The 24711-nt window shown below is 36.7% G+C and overlaps 1 protein-coding gene across 15 annotated transcripts in view; it reads right to left on the minus strand.

The window, feature by feature from the left end:
* Positions 1 to 24711, minus strand: part of eya1 (EYA transcriptional coactivator and phosphatase 1) — a 78624-nt gene that overhangs the window by 37442 nt on the left and 16471 nt on the right. For 6 of the 15 annotated variants that reach the window (XM_023326853.1, XM_023326861.1, XM_023326858.1 and 3 more), the window contains exons 3-5: positions 3596 to 3877; positions 1793 to 1920; positions 1229 to 1294 (exon numbers count right to left, since the gene is read on the minus strand). In XM_023326853.1, coding sequence (XP_023182621.1) covers positions 1229 to 1294; positions 1793 to 1916 — 190 coding nt within the window. In that variant the 5' untranslated portion in view covers positions 1917 to 1920; positions 3596 to 3877. Of the gene's footprint in view, positions 1 to 1228; positions 1295 to 1792; positions 1921 to 3595; positions 3878 to 9569; positions 9847 to 24711 lie in introns of those variants that run through there. The other 9 variants (XM_014476251.2, XM_014476249.2, XM_014476248.2 and 6 more) reach the window with 4 other exon arrangements.

Here is a 24711-nt window from a genome sequence, read left to right on the forward strand (position 1 = left end):
AGGCTTTTCCTGACTAAAACCACTTTTGTTTCTTTTGTCTCATCTACCGATTCAGATTTTTAATCTCTTCAGAGTATTATTTATTTGTGAGGAGGGCAACATGTAACGGATAAAAAATAAGGTGGTAGTTTAAAGTATAATAGAAAATTAGGAACTTACAAGAGTATTTGCATTAAGTATCCAAGCCTATTCCTTTAGCTCCTTTTTTGTTTTTTATCAAACAAAAAAAGGATGTAACGTTGGTTGATGCACTTAAATTTGTTTTTCAGTAAATATGGAAGGTATAATTCTCATTTTTTAGTGTTTTAGCAACTCGAGTAAAAATGAGCTGATTCCGATCGATCACTGCAAGTTATTTATACTAAGTTTTGAAATAACTATAAAACTGTATTTTTGCAGTTCTGAAAGAGCACAGTCAACTTGTTATATTTGACTAAGAGATGCATTTGAAAGCTACAGAGAAAAAGAACGTGTGTAAGACATGCAACTTCAATTGACGTGTCAAGAAAATATATAGTATATAAAATCGTTTTAAGAGTGTAGCTAACACGGTTTGACCTTGACTCCATTATATAGCCCAGCAATAGATTTGCAAAGACAATTTCACAGCTCTCTGACAGCTCAGGAATCTTTGAAATCAATCCATTTCACTTCAGGCGGGCTAAGGGATTTCTTTTTTCTTTTTTGTGGCAAAGCAAATTGACAATGTGGGCGAAGGAGTCATGCTTAGTAGAATCCCTCATGGTTGAAGAAGCCATTTGCTGTCATGTTATACATGTTTCTGCAGTGCTTGCACACATGTTGATGAGGGGTAACACCTTTGAACAACACAACGGTAAAAATATGGTCACATAGTGCATGCATAAACTAGCACACACTGGGGGTCACATAGCAAACAATGACCACTATGTTCAAGAGGCAGCATGGAGGATCCCAACAAGAAGTTCACAATCTGACCACTTTGTAACAATGAACTCAAGGCCAGATGGTGTCAAACCATGCTTGAAACAAAATACCAGAAAATCCAAATAGTTTCTTAATGAAAGGCACAATAGTTGAGGCAGTTTTGTACTTTTGGCAACTAATGAAGTTTGCATTTGAGGGAGATTTTGATGAACACAAATTACTTTACCAAGAGGGATAATTGGGGAAAAATGAGTACTTCTATTTGAGTTTGGGAAAAACACCAAGTATTGTCCTTTCATTGTGTCACTAAAAGTAGACAAACCTGCTGTAGACTGTAAGTTAGAACCTAACAACCAGTCTGCAGTGGTAAGCATTGTGATGTTATCTCCTATGGGAAAGACAGAATGGCAAAAGGGACACATGACAGTCTGCAAGGCGAGAAACATAAACTCTGAGCCCCGGGCTAATATAAAACATGGAGATTACACGGCAAGGGATCATTTAAATAATTTGTTGGGTTGTGACTGCTTCACTAAACAAAGGCTCAGATTTAAAGCACAGGCGAATCACCTGAGCAAATAAGTATGTACAGAGGAGACCACATTCAAAACGCAATCATTTCCATGCTGCGGGCTTTGAATAATTACATGGATGCTTGAATAAACAGCTAATAGTCACTGAAAACAACTACTGTGCAACATACACATTTACCAGCAGAAAATAGAATTAAAAGCTTCACAGTAACAACCACGTTTAAGCTACATGAACACTTCCTGGTCTCAAAAAGATTTTGCTGCTTCCATTCTTATACGTATATCTTTACATTCAAATAGCTAATTTCTATAATAACATTCTAATATTTCTGATTAAAACACAGCAAACGCACCTTCTGTGCCATTGGGTGTCATGGAATTGTTGCTGATATGTGAGTTGTCGAGGCTGGGACCATTAGGAGATTCGCTGCTTCCACTTACTCGGCTGTGAGGACTGGCTAGATCCTGCATTTCCATAGACCTGAAAGGACACACATACACACACACAGCAAATCAAATTACACAAATCATTGTAGTTTCAGTGAAAACACAAGACTCTGACATTAATTTTTTTTCTTTTTTTAAAGCACAAAGTTAGTGTAAACTAGGGACAGCTATATATATGAAAAAATATGTGTAACTGTGTGTGTGTTTGCAATGGTTTCGTCATAATTTTACAAGTTGTTTTACGAAATGTTTACAGTCTAATTAATCTGTTTCATGCAGCTAAAATGATCTTAAGTGTATATCGTTTTGGGGGTGATGATGAGTGCAAACAGATGTTTTGCTGGTTTGAGGCAATGCTTAATGTGTTAGGAGCACAGCATTCTGCCTGATTATAAGAGCCAATACCTCAGTGATGGGCGGATGAGAAGTTCATGAGGCGTGTGTTTGCTCTGGCAAGCTCCTTAATTGTTTCTGTGTTTATACAAAAGACCACGCCACAGAAAACATTATTCTATCTTCTCATCTGAGCACTCAAAGGATTTGATCGTCCACAGACAACAGTGTAGATAGGAGGCACAAGAGATTTGAAAAAAAAGAAGAAGAGAAGACAAGAAAATAAAACTACTGTTCTTATCGCAACGGTTTTGGATTTATTTTTTTTTTTGCTTCAATTAATTTTCAAAGTTTCTGTATGTCTGCTGCTGATAAATAAATACGCTTCTATAAAGGGGTTGTTACAATAATACCGGGGGCAAAAACCTGATTTTAACTAGATGAAACTATAACTATTAGACACTACATTTTGACACACACACGCCTACACCCACACAAATGTATATGTATGTACAGCCACCAACACACCGCTACACCCCCCCACATGCACATATTATATTTATATAATATAAATGCAATAGTTACATGGTTGCTACATGTTTATTCTGACCAAAAGTAGTCTCATCAAAAATCTATGAACGGAGATACATTAAGGTGATGGCAAGGAGCTCATCACCACAGAGAAATTATCAGAACACCAGTGGAAACATATATACTGCTGCTCAACAATTATATGAACGGTTTGAATGCTGTAGTGCCATAACGGATTTTTCCAAAACTTCTTGATAACGGTATAACTTATCATTTATCTCCAACTCTCCAAAATTCTAAAAAAAGTTGTTTATAAAAATGTGTACTTCTTTAATAATTTTTTGAGATGCCTGTCTCATTTCCTATCACCAAAAAAAATAAGAGTTTCTTGGTTGAATGACAATAATTTGCCACGGGTTTAAATAATTTTCTGCTTCATTGCTTTGAACATTTTACCAAGGACCAGAGTGTACTCAAAAAAGGTGGGTAAAAACATGAAATAATTAAAGAAAAATACAAAACAGAAAAAAAAAAATTACTTATGGGCACAAGAATATATTTTTCTCCTCGGATATACTAGTTTACTCATGTTAAAATTATCACACTCTACAAGCTTGAGGAAAATAAAGGGACACTAAACCTTTTCCTTGTAAAAACTTTTCCTGCAAAGTCTGCACTCTCCTATGTGGGTCAACATTTGCAGTCACATACTGCCAGCTTAAAAGTCTACTGGAGTTAGGAAACAAATTTAGCAGAGAAATGCCCATTTTTAAAGCAATCCCTGATGCCACACAAAGAGCTACATTTCTTTGGCACTACTGGAACTGACACAACTTTGCTCTTACCTGGACCTAGACAGCTCTGAGTCCTCTCAAACCACACTCCCTTTTCTTTATTCTGCCTCCACCTGCCCCAGGAAGGAAACAATGTCAGTCCTTGTTACTGCAGCTTGATGTCACAGTCCGGAGCCATCCATGACACAAAAAGGCTTATCAGAGAAAACATTATTGTTATTCTGGAGCAAAATGGGAAGAGAGGGCTGGCGAGGGAACAGAGGCTCACATTGTCTGTCTCTGAGCCGCAGTCCTACTCCACTGTTGTTTCCTCCTCCAGGTCCTCCCTCCTCCCTGAGTAAGGGGAGCATGGCCAAATGACGGAAAGGTGATTCATCATTGGTCTACGACAGCTGCAAACTGGATTAGCCCTCCCCCAATCAACATGCAAAGCAGCTTAGCCAAGGTAAGCAGGAAGGCTGGGTGGGGGGGAACTGTGTAGTGGGGCTAAAGAAGCGAAGGTAGGCAGCAGGGTGAGGGGCTGGGGGTGCAAGGGGCTGAGGGGAACCGGAGTGTGGGAGAGTCTTTCTACTTTCCTGCTGACTGAAAGAAGATGGGACTTGTTGAGCAGAGGCTAGTCGACCGTGACACCCCTAGCATCTTCAGCAAATCTTTCATCTGCAATTGACACTATCTGAATTTATCAGCACTCCTCCTCCAGGCATAATGACAAGTCCTAATGACCAATGGGGCCCCTTCCTACAGGCCTGCCCCAGCTTGTGGCTATTACACAGAAAGAAACTATGAAACAACCTAGCTCTGAATCCCCCAAAACAACACACAGAATGAGTATGCACACTCACACTATCAAGGCATACCAAAAATTTAAAAAAGTTTAAGACTGCTAAGATTTTCTGTCGTAATGTTCCTGTAGTTCAAAACCCTTACAACAAAAGGGCAGAGATCATGTTGGAGTGAAGGGCAAAGAGCAACGCATCGGTGCCCCTCACCCAACTGTTGCTACACACTTCCAGTCAGCTGACTGAAAGAGAGCTACTACAATCTAATGCTAACAGGAAAGGTTTGAGGAGTGTGATAAGAATGTAAAATCACTACAGTTTAAAAGTATGATGTTACAAAAAATATTTAAAAAACCCCAAAACAGTTCAACATAATTCCCTTGTTTTTATTTAAAACGTAAAGGAACAAAAACTATTTCTACTGCCATAAAGTATTGTAATAAATAGACTACAAGGTATAATGATGTTTTCATAATATTTGTCAGTTTAATTATGATAGAACAAAAGTTGAGTTCTTCTAATTCGTAGTTTGCCACCTTTAGCTATAAATTAAAGTTTCTTAGTAAGAGCAAAAGGTGGTGCTCCTTTGGTTTATGTGTTTTTTGCAACCAAAAATAATTCTAAAATGCCAGTTTTGTCTTTTTTCTTAGCAAGGGAAAGTGCATTTCATTAGAAACAATATAATGTTTAAGATATTTTTTAAACTAGGACTATTTAAAGCAATACTCTGTCTTGATACCAGTAATCAACCAATGCCTTTTGGAAATATGAAAACAATTAACAGATAAAAAGGTAGTTAAAATTATTAGTGTAATAATCAGTATTATGTTATTTGGACGGCAGTAGTAAAATGCATTAAATTACATAATTTATCAATTTTTTGTATTAAATTTGTGTGGAACTTTCCAAAAAGTGTGGTATTTTGATCGGAATTATTAAAAAGCGATAATCTCATAGCTTGTTATGCATAATTAGGCTAACCGCAACTATCTGTGTCGATGGCTTTACTTTTGCAAACAAAGACACATAACTCATGCCTGTTTGCTTGCATATATCTTGCGCAGGGCACTCAGGGGCCCCAGATCAGAGTGGTGTAAATGTACACACACACACACACACACACACACACGACAACACACATCTCTCACTCTCTTTCACACACACCAACGCAAGGCACTTTAGAGGCCCCCAGATCAGTGGTGCATCTCAGACAATGAAGCAGACTGGAAACAAGAACATGGAGAGCATATGGAGCCACATATGTTTCCTATGATGCCGCGAATGCCTCTATTACTCTCCTTTAGCTGACAGTTACATTTTGCTGTCCAGTCCAGCTTGGGCCTGCCTCTCTACGAACATCAAGCGGGGTCATATACTTGCATGGTTATGGCATTGTATTAGACTTGACTCTGACCCTCCATGGGAATAGATGGTCCAGAAAAAGGTCAAAGGTATTCATCTGTTCAGGGAAATAAAAAAGAGAGATATAATGTTCTTTTTTCCCCCCAGATCGGAGCAGGGTTTTTTTTTTAATAGCCCACTGTTTACATGAGCCAAGGTAACCTGAGCTTGATGGTCTTAAGTTTTTTTTTTTTCAAACAGGCTTTGCTCTTCACACCATAGCAAAGTCTTCATGAATACCATTCTATCTTTACAATTTGCCTCCTCTCCCATAACTAGCAACAGAACATAACCATTATATTCCATTCTAATGTTTAAACAATAAAAAAACACCAAAAAGTGGGTATTTTCATTCAAAACCAATCTCTGTTGAGGGGAATAAAAATAGAACAATATTTAAGAAAAAATAAATCTCAAAGTAAAATCCACAGAGCTAAAAACTATAAAGAAAGAGAAACACATTCTGCCACAGCACATTAACAGCGATCACAAGGTCGGGAGGGGGCTCCTGTGGTGGACTAATGTGGTATTCTAAGTGGTGAATGGTGCAGCCCAATAAAGCCATTACCTTCCTGGTGTCTCTACCACCTCCAGCAGGTGAAAACATGAGGAAAGTAAAAACGAAGGGGAGAGGAACGAAAGCATAATTTTAAAAAAAAGAAACCTTTTGTCTTTACCACAAAATATTTATTGTGTAAAGAAAAAAGGCCACATTCAGCATCTTTGATGTTCATCTTGCTTCAACCTGAACTGCCAGGTCTTTGAAGCCTTAGCAAGAACAAAGACCAGCTAGATGAAGCGGTAGAAGTGTCATTAAGAAGACGAAGTGCCACAACAAGCTTCATTCACGGTGGTTTGCTAGCCTTTTAGTTTCGCTTTACTTATTTCAAGACCTGCATTGCCAAAGGTAAATATAGCCCGAGCCAAGCTTTTAACATAGATGATCACAACATGCAAGGCGTCTGATCTGTGTGACCTGTGTTACGATGCATGCGATGCCCTTCTCATTCACATTGATGGTATTGTTTTGAATGCAAAATCTGGGGACTTAACAAATTCTTTTTTTTTCATTTTATTTTTTTACATAAATTAAAAAGAATATGCCTAAAATACAATACACATGCTATGAGATATTTTAAAGTGTATACTTGAAGTGTGGTTTGTTATAACATTTGCAAAACAATTCTTTAATCAAACACGGAGTTTAAAACATCTAATCTCCACTTAAACTGGTCAGCTGAATCCACATGGTAGCCCAGGAAAAATAAATCTACTTGCAAAAGAATGTAGATGTAGACAACAATTGGACACAGATGTTAGGGTACAGTTTGCAAAAAGCTGTGATTCACTCGTGATTTTTCTGCATAAAAATACTAGGTGCCAAAAACCCAACACTAAAATATTTGGATTTGTGTTTAATATTTTAACAAGTTATATTTCTGAACTTACTGTGTGTTATTATATTTTAATTTGAAAATTGGCCATTACATATATATCCACTAAAAAAGTTTACTTGTTCAGCTCCATGTTTAAATTTTATTTAAAAATTTTATTCAACAGTGTGACTTTATTTTCTTGTCTGTGAATAAAAACATAGCTGTCAGCAGATGCGTGCTGATGCGCAATTTGTCGCTGTAATTTGGATTTAATCTGCTATTGTGCCTCAGCAGGTCCTTCCGCAGCTACGTTAAATCTGTTAATACCACCTTCTTCAACCCTCAAAATTATTTCCAGAAGGTGGTTCTGCCTTTGAGAGGCTATCAAATAAGATTTAAGGTGGACATTTTATCACAACCTGCCAACCACTGTGGCCACTGAGGGGCCAGGAGATATTTTTTACAAGCTAGAGCAGAAAGCAGGTCAAGCGACAAATGTTAATGATTTTGTATGTGTGGCGCTTTTGACTTGAACTTTTAATCCTTTCAGTTATGAAATATGTATTTTTTTTTTTATTTTGAAGAAAATATTAGGATAAAATACCTAGCACAAACAGTTTGTGTTTAAAATAATACAATATATAGTGCCTGGACAATAGGCCAATTCACAATGATCCTCACATCAAGATATTTACAAGTAAACACAGGAAAGATTTTAGTGATTAGAGATCTGTAAGGCCTTCATCTAAAAGCTCATTTCCTGCTCTTTCAACCACATATTTCAGATCCAAACAGTGGCGTGTTAAGAAAACAACACCCCACGGTATTTAGTAAACACCCCCAGCCCACTAATCACCTACTACAGGCTACTTAATAGAGGGTCCCTATTACCTTCTTCCTTCTCTTGTGCCCTGTTTTCAACTCCCCATCTTTCCTCTCTACTTTCTGAATGAAGATGGATCAATTAGCGCTGTGTGTCTTTCACCGTTTTCAATCTGCAGGCCAAGAGCCCGACCGACTAGACGCATCCAATACGAAAGACATCAGTCCCTAGGCAAACAATGCCACTGTCACCGGCGCACACTGCAGCTAGACATGCACCCTAATCTCTGTCTGTGTAAAGCAAATAGGCAGTGTAAACAGCCTTTAAATCAGCCTGCTCATTATCTGTTAATTGAATAAATACGGTTATTGTTTGTGTGTGAATAGCAGCAGCAGGCAGTCACACGCGCTGTCAAGCTTGTCTTCATGGCACAGAGGACAGGCAGGCTGCCTCACTAACGCTCATTTCCTCTCTTTCATTAACACACAGAAAGAGAAGGAATTAGATGCTGAACAAAGTCAACAGAAATAAAGGCCAACCTCTAAAAGATATGTTCCTATCACACATACTTATACACCGAACTGTAATTATTATTTTTTTTACTTTCAAGGTAAGCAAGGACTCAAAGGCAAGAACATTAAATCAGAACGTCCTTCAATTAGCGAGGCTGGTGATTACGACCGGATGAATCATCATCATCTTCCCTGCACGTGAAATGATGGCGAGCGGAGACGCCGCACAGCCGGGAGTCGAGGCCTGTCGTCGTGGTGAGACGCGCGGAGGCTCTCGGGTCTCCCCACGGCATTCCTGGCCTCAGCAGATGGCATTGGATGTCAGCTGCTTTGACTGTGTTCGTTTTCTTGAGTCTGCTTGGAGAAAATTAACTACTGCAGTGTAAAATACGCCTTCTTTCTCGAATAAAAAAAAAGAAACTAGACTGCACCAAGGAAAAAGACAGGAAAACTAAATTGGGAAATATTTACATGAGGATGTTAAATTTGATGTCACTTAAGTAATTTTAATTTCAAATTTTTATTAACAAACAATAAAGGTTATAGGTTTTAGAAGACATCTAAATACATATATTTTTATTTATGTATTTATTTATGCATTCTAAACCTTGTGTGTCACATGTATTATCGCCAGCAAAAATTAAGTAAAATTTTTAACAAATATTTAACATGCAGGTGAAAATTAATACCTAAGTAACAATATTTTTATATGGTGTTACCAGATTCCTTTTTTAAATTAAATATTGCATGTAATTTTCTCTTCAATTTTTTTGTTTGAGTAACTTTGTATTTTTGTAAATACTCAAGAAGGCCTTTATTTTATTTACTTGTTGTTAATTAATTTTCTAAATGGACAAAAATCTCTTAGGTTTTTGATTTTCTTTTTTTTTTAATAATTGCGATTTTGCAGGGTTTCTTTAAATTTTAATGATATCACAAGATTTGGCCAAAAATAAAGAGAATAAATAATACAAATTTTCTGGAAATTTGCAGTAATTGGGAATTACATACTGTAATAGTAATTTACGTGATAAAATAAGTAATTACGGAGTCAGTCACACCAAAAGCCAAAATAAGTTAAGACAGGACAGTTAGTTATGTCAAACATGAGAAAGAAATTAAAGTAATACTCACTACTATTACAGTTGAATCCCTGTGCGCTTATCCCCTCTTTTTATCTTCCCCTTTAAAAAAGAAATCTTCTGGAAAAAGGGTCGGGCAGTCCAGCAGAGAGGACAACACGCTGTCTTAAACAGGTCTCAGACTGTTGGTAGAATCTGTAGCGCAGTAAATGTAAACTACAGGACTACTTTTTTTCTTTCTCATTTTAGGTGTTGGAACCCATTGAGCCCAGCTCGGTATCTCAGGAGACTGTCTTATTGAGAACCAGAGTTGTCCGATTACTGCTTCAGGCAGTGACTGGTGAGTGTCTGAGGAAGAGGGGGGAAAAAGGAGAGAGAGGGAGTGTGTGAGGGCAACACAGAGGGAGGGAGGGAGGGAAGCGGTGAATGAGTTAGAGGGAGAGAGAGGCTGCTGCTGCTGTTTGAAAAAGCTGAAAAGTTGCTCGGCGCTCTCACAGGAAGACTTTGGGGCTGGAGGAGGCACAAGGGAGTTGTGCCGCACACAAGCTCCTCCATATGTCATTCACTCCCAGCTTTAAGAAAAAGAGTCCTCTCCAGATTGTATCAGTGCAGACTAAGACAATGCTCAACAGCAGGCTCTGCTCACATAGCCCGAGGGCTCAAACTTTTCTCCTCACCCCCCTCCTCTTTCTCTCTTGTTTTTGGTATGCTCATTTTTTCTCCCCACCGCAAACCACATCTTTTTTTTTTGGTTTTTGCTTTCTCTTGTGAGCTCAGGGTCAAAGATGGATTTCTTTCTGACACAGAAGGACTTCAGAGAGCAAACAGAGGGCTAGGTCATTAGCTTATAGGTGATGGGGAGCCAGAGGTTTAACAACGGCCGAGAGTCTCGCCTCTGCCCGTCTCCGCAGCACTCTAGTGGAAGTCCTCCGTCAACACATACGCACAGCGTCTATGTGCAAGGTAATGATTGCCTTCTGTCTGCTCCAGGTTATTATTTCAACTGAGCGAAGCTGCATCGCAGGGCCGCAGTGCTACCGATGAGCTGAAACTGGTGATTTATTCAAGCTGGTGATGAGGCCTGAACAGATTTAGCTGCAAAATGTCATGACATTATTTCTAAGGATATCATTTGTGTGTAAACTGGTCAAAATACCAGTGAACCATTAAAAATTTGTTTAATTTCCATGCCTTAAAAAACCTGCAGATGAAAAACCAAATGTAATACTGACAAATGATTATGAGGAAAGAGGAAATCATACATTTACTATGGTAAGGAGGTGGTGAGAGAGAAAAAACACCCACGGCTGGAAGAATAGTCTGCTGTGTTTCAGTCTGGACTTCTTTTAAAACTCTGTTACCTCCTAGTCAGTTCTTTATAATAAGTAACAGAGATGGGCTGGTTCCCGGTATCAAGGTATTGAAATATTTCAAAGGTTACTGTTTTAAAAACTGCTGAAATTTGCCATCATTCTGTCCCTATGGTTACTTTTAAAGTACATTTAAAGAGATATTGAAAGTTCCTATGAACACGCAAAACCCAAGTGGTTAAATTAATTATTATTTTAAATAAACATTGAAATAAATGTTCCCTCCTGTTGTATTTCTGTCTGAACTCTGTTATAAATAATTAATCTGGTATAAAAAATAGCCATGTAAGCATCACTATAGGGATATGTCTAATATTAATGTCAAGGGTTATAAACAGGTTTAGCTTTAAAAAACACTAGAATTTTCATGATACTATTCATACAGACTGAAGTCCTTTTAATGACATAGAGCTGGAGTGATCTAATTTTTCTAGGATAGTTTGAAGCTTGGAGAAACAGTGCTACTCCTCTCCAGCTGTTGCTGTGCACTGCCTGTTAGCTTGCTGAAAAAACCTACACTATGTTGCTTAAGGAGAGAGGTGGAGTAAATACACTTACACCTACCAACAACAAGTTTATATTGACTATCTTGTTTTAGCAGCTGCAGTTAGACATGGTTCAAATGCCATCACATTTGGCATTTGAACCATGTCAAAGTACACCAATGCTTTAAAAACCTTGAAAAACAATTACGTTTCAAAACCAGTGACAATTTCCAACCTACCGGTCCCACAACTTTAATATGAGTGAGCAGAGTTTTTTTTTTTTTCCCCCCAAGTTGTGTGGTGGAGCATAGAGTGACTCAAAACTGTCCTTCCCAAACTTGTTGCTGGTCAGCTGGTTGAAAGAAGGCATACAGAACAGACAAATTTGGTTGTTTGGAAATATTTTCAGCTTCCATGGCATGGAGACCAAAGGAGAACCAGCCATCAGCATTATTAATTTAAATCTATTCAGCTATATAGCATTAATTCATAACAAATGTCATCTTCTGGCACTTTACATGATCCAACAGATCCAAGGTGTATACAGAAAAATATAATCTAATAAAAACTTTCACATAGGCAAATTTACGTTTGATCCCATTCACTCCATTCTGATTATATTTGTAATACAATGCAGTGAAATTCCTTTTTTGATATTTCATTTTGTGCAAAGGAATGACTTTTTAAAACTCATCCAGGAGCAGTCTGTGTCGGTCCACTTCAAATTGGCTAGATGAGCATTTAACCAGCTAATATCAGAGTGTTATACAATAGAGTGTCACTCTACAAAGAAAATAAAGATAAAGAGGATATTGTAAACAAGGAGTCATTTACTTTAAGAATTGTACTAAATTTTGCATTTTTTTATTCTGCAAATGCTTGTTAACTTGATGCTTAACTTCAAGCGCCAAAATAAAACAAACATAAATATGTTTTACACATAACAAAATACCTATGATAACTAACATGTAACTTTAAGGGCAGGATGATTATTTGACCCTGTGTTTAATATAAAAAAGTATCTGATTATAATGTAATTTTTTTCCTAAAGTTTGTGTGGATGTAATCTAAAACCGTGGCATAACCATTTAATTGTTGCATGTCATCATTACCTCTACTTTAGGCTGTGCAAATCTTTGTAGACTTTTATTGACAGTAGTTTTGCAATTCCAGCTGATTATATATGCCTTAATTCTTTAAGCTGGCAAGGAACACTAGTTGTAAATTAGCTGTGACCACAAAACACTATACATGATATATAAAATGTAAAGAAATATTCACTACTTTTATCTCTTTTAAATAACATAAATAAATAAAAAATAAACTGATTACCATACTGTGAGAACCTCTAGCGATCTCATCTTAAGGAATTTAAAAATGTGTTAATGAAAGACAACCTTTTAAATGTGATTTATAATGATTATTAAAGTTATAAATTAGTCAGTTCTTTTTGAGTAACTCAGGTGTAACTTATCCAGCCAAACAAAACTGTGCCAACATGAGCATAACTGAAATCAATAAAGAAATGAACAAAATAGATCAATCATCTTTCCTGACTGAAACACACAGCAGTGACAGTATGGACACTGTCCGAAACAGAACACTCTGGTTCATTTTCCAACCCAAATGCCCAAAGGTAAAGCTATACGATCACATGATAGCATCAGAGCATGAAATATATTGCATATAGAGCAGGTTGCTGATAACTCAATTGACTAATAAAAGATGCTGGGGGACTCTCAGGTAACTATTTCAATAGCAGTTAGGCACACATTCCAGTTATGTAGTTGCATTCAGGCATTGGCTCTCTCTCTCTGTGTCAATAAGCAGCTGTATAAAATTAGATGGAGACGAAATTTTGCAAGTGAGTTATTTTCAAATTCCATGGTATAATCATGCAGCATTGTTTATGCCTTAAATAAACTTAGATTTTCCTCCTGAATGCAGTGCTCTGCGGCATGTTTTGAATAAAAGCTCCAATCATCGCAACAGTTTGACTGAAGAAGAAATAAATTAAAGGCTGTCAAACCCAAACAATCTCACTTAAAGGGCAAATTATGCTTTAAATTTTAAATTGCGATTGCGTTTACTAACTAAAATTAAACATTTGCACATGTTAAAAAAAGTAGACCGATTTAAAACTGAGATGTGTTATGCAGAAACAATAAAATTATAATTTGTGCAACAATAAAACCTAAATTCCCTTGTGTCTGCCAAATGGAGGCTTAACAGAAGATGCACAGATACGGTCCAGTTGACATAAGCGCTAAAACGGCACTTGCCAAAAACTATATCAAGTAAGAAATTTGAGAAGCAAGCTAAGATTAAATGTGAAGCCGTTCTTTATTAAGGATTATCTTGATGGGACTCAATGGTCTTCATGTGGGGTTGCAAGGATGCCTGTCTGCAATTTAGAATGAGGAGAGATCTGAACTGTCCTCCGCTGCCAATAGGTTATCCCCTCAGCTACTCACACACATGAAAATAGATCTAACTCCAATTTCCAGATTCTGTTTCTAAGATAAGGGCTAATGCAAATTTAAATAGACTCTTACTACTTTTTAAGTGACTTCTTTTTTTTTTTTAACAATCTGATAAAGTGAGTTTACTTATCTTGATTTAGAATATATAAACAGTTCGAAGGAGGTAGGAACACTGTGACAAGGGATCAAATGGTTCAGATGAAACAAAACGCTCACACTCTGGTGACACAGTTGCAATATTTTCATATGCATGTGCTGCAACATTGTTTGGGTAGAGCTACTACAATGTTTATTCAGCATCACACATTGGGGGGATCAAGTTCCTTCTTTGACATACGTCTCAGCAGAGCATTACACATTTTAAACCTTTACCCCAAGTAGGGAAATCTGAACTTAGGATAACTTTGAAAAAAATAACAGTTTTATATATTTTTACAGTCATTAGCAACTGAAGTGTTCAACTGTTGATTTAAAAGGAAATACAAAGAAAAAAGAAAGCTTAATTATATATGCCTCGTTTAAAAAGCTTTAAATATTGCCTCTGAGTCATGTGGGACAAAGTTTGCATGATGTAAATTTGTTGAAGAGCTCTGTTACTGTGAGGTACTGGAACATCCAGTACCTTACGGAACCAAAACAATAGTGGTTAAGTGAAAAGCAATACCCGTTCAAATAAATTTTGAAGTAAAGCTTTTTTCTCTTCCTACTGCCATCTAACAAATCTCTGTTCTATGTTATTTAAAATCTTGGTTAGAACATAAAGGAACAGGACACTTTCCAATATCAAGGTATAGAAACATTAAAAAGTCAATTTTTTCATCATGCAGTTTTTTCGGTTCAGTGTACTATTAGTGACCACAGATTTCTCCCACTATAGGGAGAATACAGCACTGACCTTCCTCCAGATGTTACTGATTATTACTGGTCAGTTGGCTGAAAGAAGTGTACTGTACTACACCTTTGTCTTGCTGACAGAATTAAAAATCCAGCCGTTAGGAAATACAGTAATGGTGTGGAAACTAATTGGGTGTCATCTTTCAACCTTATCAAGGTAATGTGAAATTACAGTTATAAAGCAATGGGCATCATTTATGTAAAGTAGCAGATTTTCTCATTGACACGCTCAGTTGGAGGGATAACTATAATTAGCAGAGCAAGCTGAAAAAACTTTGGTGTATATACTGTGATACCACAAAACCGTGATATTTTTACTCCGTTTTCATATCATCAGGATCTCATGCCTAAGCTCATGTGACAAATAAAATAAAGCAAAGTAAATAAACTAAAACCAGAACTACTTTGAGGATCAAAACCAAGTTACTGTGATATATAAAAATGCCTTTCAGCACAGTGTATACAGCAAAAAATTCACTCATCTAGGAAGCTTTCATTAAACTCCAAAGGAAGTCTTTCAGGATGACAGGCTATGACCACAAAAAAGATTTTGACAGTGCAGACAGATAATTTTGAAGTCCCTTTAGGTAAATTAGTAGCAAGTAGAGTGCTTTCAAGTGGTGAATGAAAGTTCTGAACGTTTCATAAACAAACATCAGGTTGGCCTGCGTTCTCTAAGGAGTAGAGATGAAAGTAAACACAGCATACCTCAACATGGAAATACATGGGAGTTTTCTTCCACAGACAGCCAGGAACAAAGAAAATGGTTAACCTCTTGGAACGTCAAAAGCTAAAAATAACAGAGTGGCCTTTCTGCGTAGTTATTACAGGTCCAAACAAAACAAGCACAATATTTTTCTGAATCAGGTGAAATATTTTTTCTTCCACCATATTAAAATTGTATCAATTTAAACTTTTGCTCATGTAATTATCAAAAAGAATTAATATATTCTGCAGTTCTTACGGTGCATACAAACCAATCTGTAGTTAAAATTCTCTATGGGTACTGGTACATTTGTCTATGCCATGTGAACAGAGAACACTTTACGACCAGTGAAGCACACCTGGGGAAAGTCTAAGAGGACCTCGAAAATCCTCAGACAAAACTTTATTGCTCTCCAGTGGCCCTAAAAGAGCAAAACAAGCACACTTTGGAGACCTATTACTCAGAAAGAGACCTTTCTGAGGCAAAGTACCACTGAAGGCATTACACAGCGAACACATATCCAAATGAAAGTCGTTAATCACACATATAAGATAATTAAATTGTGTAACCACTGGCATCTTTTTAAAAGTATAACTTAATATTATTTTTTATGATTTTATAATAAAATGAACGGAAAATACGTCATAGTTTTGGCATGAAATTATATTTAAACACAGCTTTAAATATATATATATATATCGATTTTAGAGGTGAATAAATCAACAATTCAAAAATGGGGTCCTGATCAATGCTCAGCCAAACAAAGAAGACAAAAATTGGTAATTAAATTACAAGGAGATGTAAGATCTTAAAATTATTCTAGGTTTAATCTTTGTAAAAACAGCAACAATTCAAACTAAATAGAAAAACATACTGTGGATGGTCTTTTCAATTTATTTCAAAACAGATGAAGAGACTGAAAATTAACAATATTTTTAACAACTTAAACTTAAAAATTCTAAAAAAGCCCAGCATGTTTTATAAAGCTTCACTAGAGTTATAATTTGAGTATACATGCAAGAAGCAAGTAATCTTCACTCACAAACTGATCAAACAGTGTTAGATGTTTTAAAAGTATTATCCAAAATGGCAGTAAGTGGGTACTGTGGTGATAATCTGACATTCTGATTTGAAGACAGAACCTCAGCTGGAACACTACTAAATCAAAATCAGCTGCACCCTAAAATACCAATATGTTTGGTAATAAATTTTCAACACTGCCCCTAATGGCAGCATTTGTCAGGGTCGCCCCAACTGTCTGAGATTGGCTTCTTACTGGGACGATCCAGGCGCCCAGTAATGTGGCACTCCCCATCTCATCCACAGCTGCCCAGGTCCGTGGTGCGCAGGGAGCCAGGCTGCTGATCAGATGGCTTGCAGTGGGATCTAGGCCACAGTCATCAGTAGAACTTATGTTCAGCACACCACCAACTCCCAGTAGGTTAGAGTGCAAAATGCAGAGGTTATACACATAACTGTGGCCTTGCAATCCCCCTCCCTCAGGCTGACTCCGTGTCTCCCCTCTCTGACTCACTTATCCAAACCCCCACTAGTCCAGCCACTGTGACATTTGTGAAGCCAGGAGTCCACATAACAAAAACACATTAGGCAAATGTCTGGGGTCAAACGTCTGTTTGAATTGGCCAGATGAAAGACACTTAGACTGGGCCTGCGCCATTCTCCCCAATGACTAAACCCAGTTACAAAAGACTTAGTGCTGTGCAAGCTGGGGTTTGTCTTACTGACAATATACAGTAGATGTGCTTCCACTATATCAAAGCCAGGAACATTACTATACAGCCATCTAACTCAAAGGGCTTTAACAGACACAACACAACTGGGAGGTCATTTATATTTAACCTACATCCACATTTGTCCGAAAGAAGCAAGTGGAAGTGAGCACAGCTTGATTAATAGGAACTCCCACTGGACACTAGCTCTAAGAATGACTCCAGACTTAACAGCTGAGGTTAGCTATAGACGTACATGCAGTGCAAAAAATTATGCATGGATTATTTGGTCATGAGTAATTTATTTCCAACTACAGCAGCAAACATACTGAGCATTACAACTTTAAAGTATGCACAAAAGTTACCATTAGAACTATAGAAACTTTCCAGTCATGGATAAAGCTGGAGGGACTTTATAACTTGCATATGATAAATTTTACAACATTTTTGTAACTTTTTCATTTCAAACATAGGATTCCAGCTCATAAGTATTTATAAAAAACATAAAAGAAGAAAGAAAAATAACAGTACATTTGGGATGCAAAACTCAAATGTCAGAAGCTGCAGAGTGACAAAATATATTTGGTGAAAAAGTCAGGCAAAATTTAACACATTGGAGTCTTAAATCTGTGGTGAGCAAAGTCTCCTTGTAATTTATCACAGTGGTAAATGAGCACTTAAAATAAAAACTGAAACAAAAAACAAAATAGTTCTAGCATAATTTAGGCAGACATTAACATTAATACTACTGTTCTCACTAGAACTGCTTCCCCGATGCACAAAGACAGTTTAGCCTCTTGGGGTGAGCAATGATTCATGAAAATATCACTTTTCTACACATAATCAATCCCATATTTTACTCAATAGGGCATAATTGTGCTATAGTAATGTAGCACAATTCAGAGGACACAATTAGTCATGCCGTTCAAACTGAGCATTTGTGAAACATGTAGTTTCTACTCAACTACATGTTGTTTGATCCTAAAAAAGCTACTTTAAGTGGATAAAAGAAGGGAAGTTGCAGCATCTGTATTCACATTGCTCAGACATGGAGAACTAAACCAATGGCAGGTGCATTTAATTATCAAGGATAAACACACAGGAGGAACATTTGGAGAGAACACACTGTGTGCACAATTATTAGGCAAGTCTTATTTTTGAGGATTATTTTTATTAATCATCAACTAGAGTGTTCTCAGTTAATCCAAAATACTAATAAACCTAGAATGCTAGAAAGTAAAAATGGAGTTTGGGATTTCTTAGGAGAATATCCATGTGTGCACAATTATTGGACAGCTATTACTGTGCAAAATTATTACGTAACTAAACGAAAAACACATATTTTCCTCTTTCATGTTTTCATTTTTATCTGTTCAAGTGAGATAGATAAATAAGTCAAAACTTTCCAATAGACATTTCTGAAGTAAAGAAGTCAAGTAAAGTAAAGTATCACTGTTTTTCAACAACAGTGATAAATCTTTCATTCATGACGTCTGACATTTTTTTGATTTACTGAGTATCAACCTTTTATACAGCAGCAATCCCAGCCTCCCAGACACTGTTCGGAGAGGTGAACTGTTTTTCTTCACTTTTAATCTCCTGTTGAAGACCTGCCCACAAGTTCTCATTTGGGTTCAGATCAGGTGAGGAAAGGGGACCATGTCATAACTTTTCATTTTTACCGTCGTTACTGGCTAACCATTAAGAGGAGTATTGAATGCATATGATGAAGTTTTGTCCTGCATGAAAAATAACCTTTTGGAAGATGTAGACTTCTTGCAGTCACATTTCTTGCGGCCCTTTTGACTATTTGAAACAAAGCGTTTGATTACACCCCAACATATTAGTGAGGTCAAGAGTGCTGCTTCCTTCTGAGAGACTGTATGTAATTACTGAGTTTTTAAGCGTCAGTGAATAAGTAGAAGGAGATGCTAAATAATCACATCTTGATCTAGGGTATTTATCTTTTAGATCACATCACACACAGATATGCGTCACCTGCACTGGTTAAATCTATTAAGCATTCAAGTTTGTCCAGTTTAGACTTAGAAAATATGCTTAAAAATGATCTTGTGATCACAATACTCACTTGGCTAATAATTGTCCTCACAGTGTTGTGTTAATTCATATGTCAAATGAATGTGCAGCAACTTAGTCATGACACAAAAGAGGATACTGTGATCTCTTTATTTTCCGATACCGTCATGGCAGAAAAGCATGAGCTTAACGACTAAAAATAACATTTTCTTAAAAATGCAGTATTATTTAACAATCTAAGTCATGGATTTAAGGTTAGTAATAACCCAAAATTAAGGGATAAGGAAATAACACAGTCTATGATTGGAAAGATATCTTGAGCTAGGAGTCCACAACTAGATTCCCACAAATTGATCAAGTTTATTAGGTTTCCTTGTACTATAGGTCTTACGTTTTGTGTCCTGTCAGTAGAAAAAATCTGCTGAGGTCATCTTTTTAGCAGGAATACGATGCATTTTCTGTCTACAGCAAAAAAAAATTGATTGGCAGGCTTCCAGATGCTATAGTAACGGATGTTATCATGGACATATGGAAATGTGAATCTGATTTAGAGGACTATTTCTTTACCAACAGAGAGAATATTTGTGATTTATTTATGTTTTGTACTTTTTTCCATTTTCTGCCTCTAAAATATAATAAAGGAGTATTTCAATGGAGGCCCAGTCCACATGCTAAGTTCTGGTGGCTTCCATTTATTATTATTACTTTTCACTGTAGTCATAATTAGGAAAGAAGACAGCCTTTCATTCACTGTTTTTCCTGAACACTATCTTTGTGCTACCACCATCAAGTACACAGGACGTGCTGTCAGTTAATTTGAATATGAAAAAATAACCAAGACTTTATCATTAGAGGTAAAGGTGAGCAAAACCAAAAGCAAAAAACTACATGTTCCTAAAAATGAAATAATAACTAATATTGCCTTTGCACAGAGAGCACAGACTTCCTGATGCAGCACATTCTTTTTTACAAACACATCATTGTGAGGTATTCCAATAAAACTTAATGATATGCAATATTTGTTTCCTCTTGAGGTGTTTGCAGCAGCAGTTTCCCTACTAAAAGGTGATTTCCCCTGGGAGGAAATAGAATTTGCAATGAACTCTCCACAAAACACTTAGTCTTTGTAAGGAAATATCGACACGCACATGCACAGTGGTGCAGTTGGTACCACTGTGGCCTTGCAAGAAGGTTTTGAGTTTGAAACCTGGTCCGAGGTCTTTCTGCATGGAGTTCCATGTTCTTCCTGTGCATGCTTGGGTTCTCTCTGAGTATTCTGGCTTCCTCCCACAGTCCAAAAATATGACTGTCAGGTTGACTGATTTCTCTAAACTCTCTTTAGGTGTGGGTGTGTGCATGCATGTTTGTTTGTGCTGTCTTCTCTATGTTGTCCTGCCAGGATGTACCCTGCCTCTCGCCCATTGACCTCTGGAGGTAGGCACCAGCACCCCTCATGACCTCACAAGGGATAAGTGTGTTGGATAATGGATGGATGGAATGAACGAAATATCTGTCTTTTTCACTGATTTAAAAAAGAAAAATCATCAATTATCTTTGTATTGTACAGTACATATTCTTGGTTTAATTAGCTTGCAACACTATAGTGGGAAATACATAAAAAAAAATCTTTATGGAAAATTATCCTTCAGAAGCATATGCTTACAAAAGTTGTTTTTCTTGTTAGTATTTGGATTAAACTGCTTAGTACAAGCTGATATGTAGTGAGGATTTTCAGAAGCAGTAGAGAACGCAAGTGTTTTTTGGGGGGGATGTCGGGGGTTGCAGCAGAGCACATACCATCCTGGCATTAGCTTTATGCCCCATTTACAGAACCAGTTTTCAGTGAACCCATTTGTTGCAGTCCAGCTGCCCGTTTATTCATCTACAGTGATTAGAGTCTCTCATAGTGGTACACCCCCTGTGGAGGTGTGAAATAGTCCACAGGTGTAAAAAACAATGGCAGATAGCCCTGTACTGCGCATGCTACTTAACCAGTTCAGTATAACACAACTTCTGATGCAGAAAATGTGTTAAATAAGCACTTATTTCATCAGATGCAGAGATGGGTTACTGTTTTCCAAATGAGGTGGTAACTAGTGAGGTGAAAGTTAAGGGTAAAAGCGCATGTGAGTTTCGACAACATGCTAAAATCACAGCACCATATATTGCCCTGCCATAAAGCTACAGAGGAAACAAGGTGTCTAAACATGGAACTTGTTCCCAATCAAAATGCAAAAATAGTAGCAGTTGCTCCTTTCTTTCCAGCTCATTACCCTTCTTCTCATCCTTACAATAGTCCCAAATACAATCGTCAGAATTCTCCTTGAAAGTATGAAAAGTACTTTGTGCATTTAAAACACACCCGAAAAGCCTCACAATTTAATTCAGCCAACAACCCAATTTGGACGCGTGTGTCCGCTTCTCCACAGCTTGGAGCCTAGCACATACAAGCCACGGAGCTAAAGGGGTCTGATCATCAAAATGTACTAATATTTTCTAGCCATTTGGTGAGATCCTTTAGATTGCAACCACAGCAGTGTCTGTACATGAGCTGCACAATAGAGTTCAATATAGACTTGTTAAATTACATGGAAAGCTGCCAGTCCGGTGTGGGTGTGATTAGATTGTTGCCTTGGCTAGAGGCCAGTCCTGTCGCTTGTCCTTCAACTTCTCTGATGACTAATCCTCGCAGATGTGTTCAGGCTACATGTCATTGGTAAGCTACCACTGCTGCTGTACCACTCGTCCATACAGGCAAATGTAAGCAATTGATTAGCGTAATCTTTGTAAATGAATACTTTTAAGACCTTTTCTAAAGGAAAATTATGAATTAAATTCAAGACAAACATGTTTCTTAAATTACCCAATAGAGTTATATTAAACAATACCCATGTCAGCTTAAAAAATGGCACTTTTTCATCCTGGCACGTGACCTGAATACTTTTACAACTAGATTATTTAACTTGAACACTTTCCTAAAGTGAATTTTAGGTATCATAACAAATCCTAGGAAAGAGTTTGCCATGATGAGGAATCCAGGATTGGATGATGTAGAAGAATGTTTAGAACTTGTCAAAACAAGCAATTATGAACTAATAAGAAAGCTCCAGGAGCAGAATTATTTTGCACACTTTTAAGAAAGACTGAACATCCAAGAGTAAATTTTGTCTGAGTTGTTTGTTTTCTTAGAGTTTGATAATACTTAGATTCCTCGGGCCAATTCGCAGTACTGTTTAATACATCAAACATATTTTTTTAAATAAAAAAAGTTGTAGAAATATGCACATATTGGATGTATTTGCAAATTTAATACATGACTAAATATTTGCTCTTTTATGGTAAATCATCCATATTTAATTCTAGATAAGATCCTATATTGAGATTATTAAATTGAAGAGTTTCCAACTTAACAAAAGTCTTCAATTTATTAATTGAAGACTAATTGAGGAAAGGGATTTTGTTCTGGAAAAACTGCAAAAGAACAGTCCCTGGACTTGTAGAGATCTTCCCTGTTCTGGCTGATTTATGTCTGGTGTAAAAGGGGAATAAGGAATTTTGATAAAATACATTACAATTTTAATCCTGTTATGCCACTAATTTTCAGCTAGTTCTTGATACGTTTTACATTTTAATAAAGCCGTACAATCAAAAAGAATTGAATATTTGGTATATTCAACAATAACAAATCTCAATTTAACATTTATTACTATCATGTAGCTCTGTTCATTGGTACAAGTCAACATTAGAAGGACTGATATTTACTTTATGTGCTGTCTAGAAAGTAAAAGAAAAGGCTATAAGATAGGAACTGGAGTTAAACTTTCAACTCCTTTGCCTTTAGGAATATTTTTTTTCTTAAAATCTGGACCGTAGATCTCTTCAGACAGTAAATACATATTTTATGATGTGATGAAAACAGATAAATTCTCCTTTCAAAACTACATTGTTGGAAGAGAAATGTGATATGTTTCAGTGAACTCTGCTGATATATCCCCGATTCAGCAGGTCTTTGTTAAAATCAAAAATGAAGCCACAACAAGACTGCTTATGCTGGGATTCGCCCATTACTCCAAAATAAACACTGCATTTGTTACAGGGATCCATTTCTACAATGAGAAGCATAAAGCACAAAATGGGAAATTTTGTAATGGACTGTGAAGTTTTTATCCTTTTAATTAGGTTATCTTATGACCGAAACAGCAGGTGTTTTATTTCTAAAAACATCTAGTTGGCTCAACCACAACAGCAGAAACATTGTCTCCTTTCAATATGTGACTTAGCAAAGCTTTGTGAGCTCATGTCTACCAGCTAGACAGGTCCAAAAGTAGCAGCTCAGCAGCCTTGTATTGAAACAAACAGTAGCAGTAGCAGTTCACATTACTTACTGGAGAACAACATTTTTATAGCCCAAAAATAAATAAATAAATAAAAACCTTCTAATGCCACAGAAACTAGGTGGAAGAATAGAACATTTTGTAGGTAGAACAGGTAAAACTAGTCAGACCATTTAGAAGACATTTTTCTCTCAATGGAAGCTGTCAGAGGGCTGGCAAGGGGTAATTGAGAGATTTGTTTATTTATTAGGTATACAGCTCTGACACCTTAAACTGCTCACAATTGAATGAAAGAAAGGACAAAGTGCCTGCTAGTTCTGTTTGTTTCTTTTTCTGAAATCTGTCAGCGACTTATATCCATAGGGAAATCCAGTTTCCTAACAATAACGTCCATGTTGTGTTCAAAAATATAATAATTCATAGGCAATTTGAATTGTTTTATTTCTATTTCTATTTCATTTTCATTTATATTCTGCTTTGTTTTGTATATTCTGCTATGTTATTTGAAAAAGGCTTCTGTTTTTCTCTATTTGACTGATTGATTATTTGATTGATTTCAAATGCATACAATTAGGTATAGATTAGGACATGCAATAATACATAAATACATATGGCAATGTAAAATGGAAAATTAAAAAAATATATACATTTAAAATTTTATTTCTGTGCATACAGTGTACTTTTTATTTAATATGCATAAAACCTAAGTTTGCTGAGATTCAGTTTGTAGCCAAAATAGCACAACTAAAATGAATGATTGAACATTATCAATTTGTTAATTTCTTTTACTCCCAGTATCAAAGCTTTCCTGATAAACAGAGACTACTCTTGGTAAAGTATACTTTATGTATAAATACCCATATATAGTTACCTGTTGCTTACAATAGATTGCTCATTCCATGTTTTTATGCAGTAATCTTTCTATGAGGGCCTCTTACACCTTTCATCTTTTTCCTCACAGTATATCTGACAACATTACAAGCACATCTGGATTAAACTTCAGGGAGACGGCCCTGGTCCATTCACAGCATGATGACTAAGCAATTTACAAAATTACAAGCTGGTTGAAACCCTGCCCTATAGAAGCCCCAGACTGTGCCTGAATTATTAATTAGGTATTGATGAAGACCTGATAAATGCACCCAGCTCTCCATC

The sequence above is a fragment of the Xiphophorus maculatus genome, chromosome 21 (genome assembly GCF_002775205.1).
Source record: "Xiphophorus maculatus strain JP 163 A chromosome 21, X_maculatus-5.0-male, whole genome shotgun sequence".
In the NCBI taxonomy this organism is placed as follows: Eukaryota; Metazoa; Chordata; class Actinopteri; order Cyprinodontiformes; family Poeciliidae; genus Xiphophorus; species Xiphophorus maculatus.